The sequence below is a fragment of the Leptonychotes weddellii genome, unplaced genomic scaffold, assembly GCF_054177405.1.
Source record: "Leptonychotes weddellii isolate Sample4059 unplaced genomic scaffold, ASM5417740v2 HiC_scaffold_34879, whole genome shotgun sequence".
Classification (NCBI taxonomy): domain Eukaryota; kingdom Metazoa; phylum Chordata; class Mammalia; order Carnivora; family Phocidae; genus Leptonychotes; species Leptonychotes weddellii.
The window spans coordinates 1-1,236 of NW_027949253.1; the positions used below are offsets into that span (position 1 = coordinate 1).

At 73.3% G+C, this 1,236-nt stretch overlaps 1 protein-coding gene across 1 annotated transcript; it reads left to right on the forward strand.

Moving 5' to 3' along the window:
* Positions 1-123: 123 nt before the first annotated feature.
* GIMAP1 (GTPase, IMAP family member 1) lies at positions 124-1,231 on the forward strand (the record flags this gene model as incomplete). Its single annotated transcript, XM_081810721.1, has 2 exons — positions 124-268; positions 585-1,231. Coding segments are annotated over 2 exons (792 nt in total), but the record flags the coding sequence as incomplete, so codon positions are not given.
* Positions 1,232-1,236: the final 5 nt, after the last annotated feature.

Genomic DNA, 1,236 nt, shown 5'->3' on the forward strand with positions numbered 1-1,236 from the left:
TCTGAGCAACCCCGGGAGAAACAACTCTCTGTCACCACTCCCATCTGTGCAGAAGAGGTTTAACACTCAGATGGGGCAACTTCCCCACGGTGACACGGCGGGCACACGCTGGGGCTGTGATTCCAACGCGCGGTGGCCGGGACTGCAGACAGCCCTTCACTCCCGGGCCTCCGTGCCCTCCCGCCTCTCCTGGCTGGGACGCTGGGACGCTGGGACGGTGCCTGGGAGAAGCATCCCAGAGGCCAGGGCAGGCGTCAAGCAGCAACAGGTCTGCAGCGCGTGCGTGCCCAGAGATCACGTCCGCGGGGTCCGGGCCTGCCGTCACGGAGGGGTGCCCTCCAGAGACATGCGCACCAGCTGCTGGAGCGGGGACAGGGGCCTGTGTGAGGCCAAAGACGGAAGAGACACGGGGACAGACGCCCCGGGGCGCAACGAGCTCTGACCAGACCCCCTAGGGAGGGCTCGGTGGGAGAAGCAGAAGCCCAAGGCCTGGTGCTCTGCCGTGTTCCACAGGCGCCCCCGGGGCCCGCGGGAGCGGGAAGCGGGTCCGAGGCGGGCAGCCCACGCCTACTGTGTCCTCACAGGTCCCGAGGACCCGGACGACGCGCCCCCCGCGCACGAGCCCCAGCTCAGGCTCGTCCTGGCCGGCAAGACCGGCGCGGGCAAGAGCGCCACGGGCAACAGCATCCTGGGCCACAGGCGCTTCCCGTCCAGGCTCGCGTCCACCCCGGTGACCAGGACCTGCGCCCTGGGGAGCCGCCGCTGGGCCCGCTGGCGCGTCGACGTCACCGACACCCCGGACCTCTTCAGCGCCGACGGCCGCCGCGCCGACCCGGACTGCGCCGAGCGGGGCCGCTGCTACCTGCTGTCGGCGCCCGGGCCGCACGCGCTGCTGCTGGTCACCCAGCTGGGCCGCTTCACCGCCCAGGACGAGCAGGCCGTGCGCGGCGTCCGCCAGCTCTTCGGGGCCGGCGTCCTGGCGCGGGCCGTGCTCGTCTTCACCCGCGGGGAGGACCTGGAGGGGGCCTCGCTGCACGACTACGTGCGCGACACCGACAACCGCGCGCTGCGGGCCCTGGTGGCCGAGTGCGGCGGCCGCGTGTGCGCCCTGAGCAACCGGGCCGCGGGCGCGGCGCGCGACGCGCAGGTGGAGGAGCTGCTGGCGCTGGTGGAGCGGCTGGCGCGGGAGCACGCGGGCGCGCCCTTCACCAACGCCGTGTACGGCCTGGCGGAGGC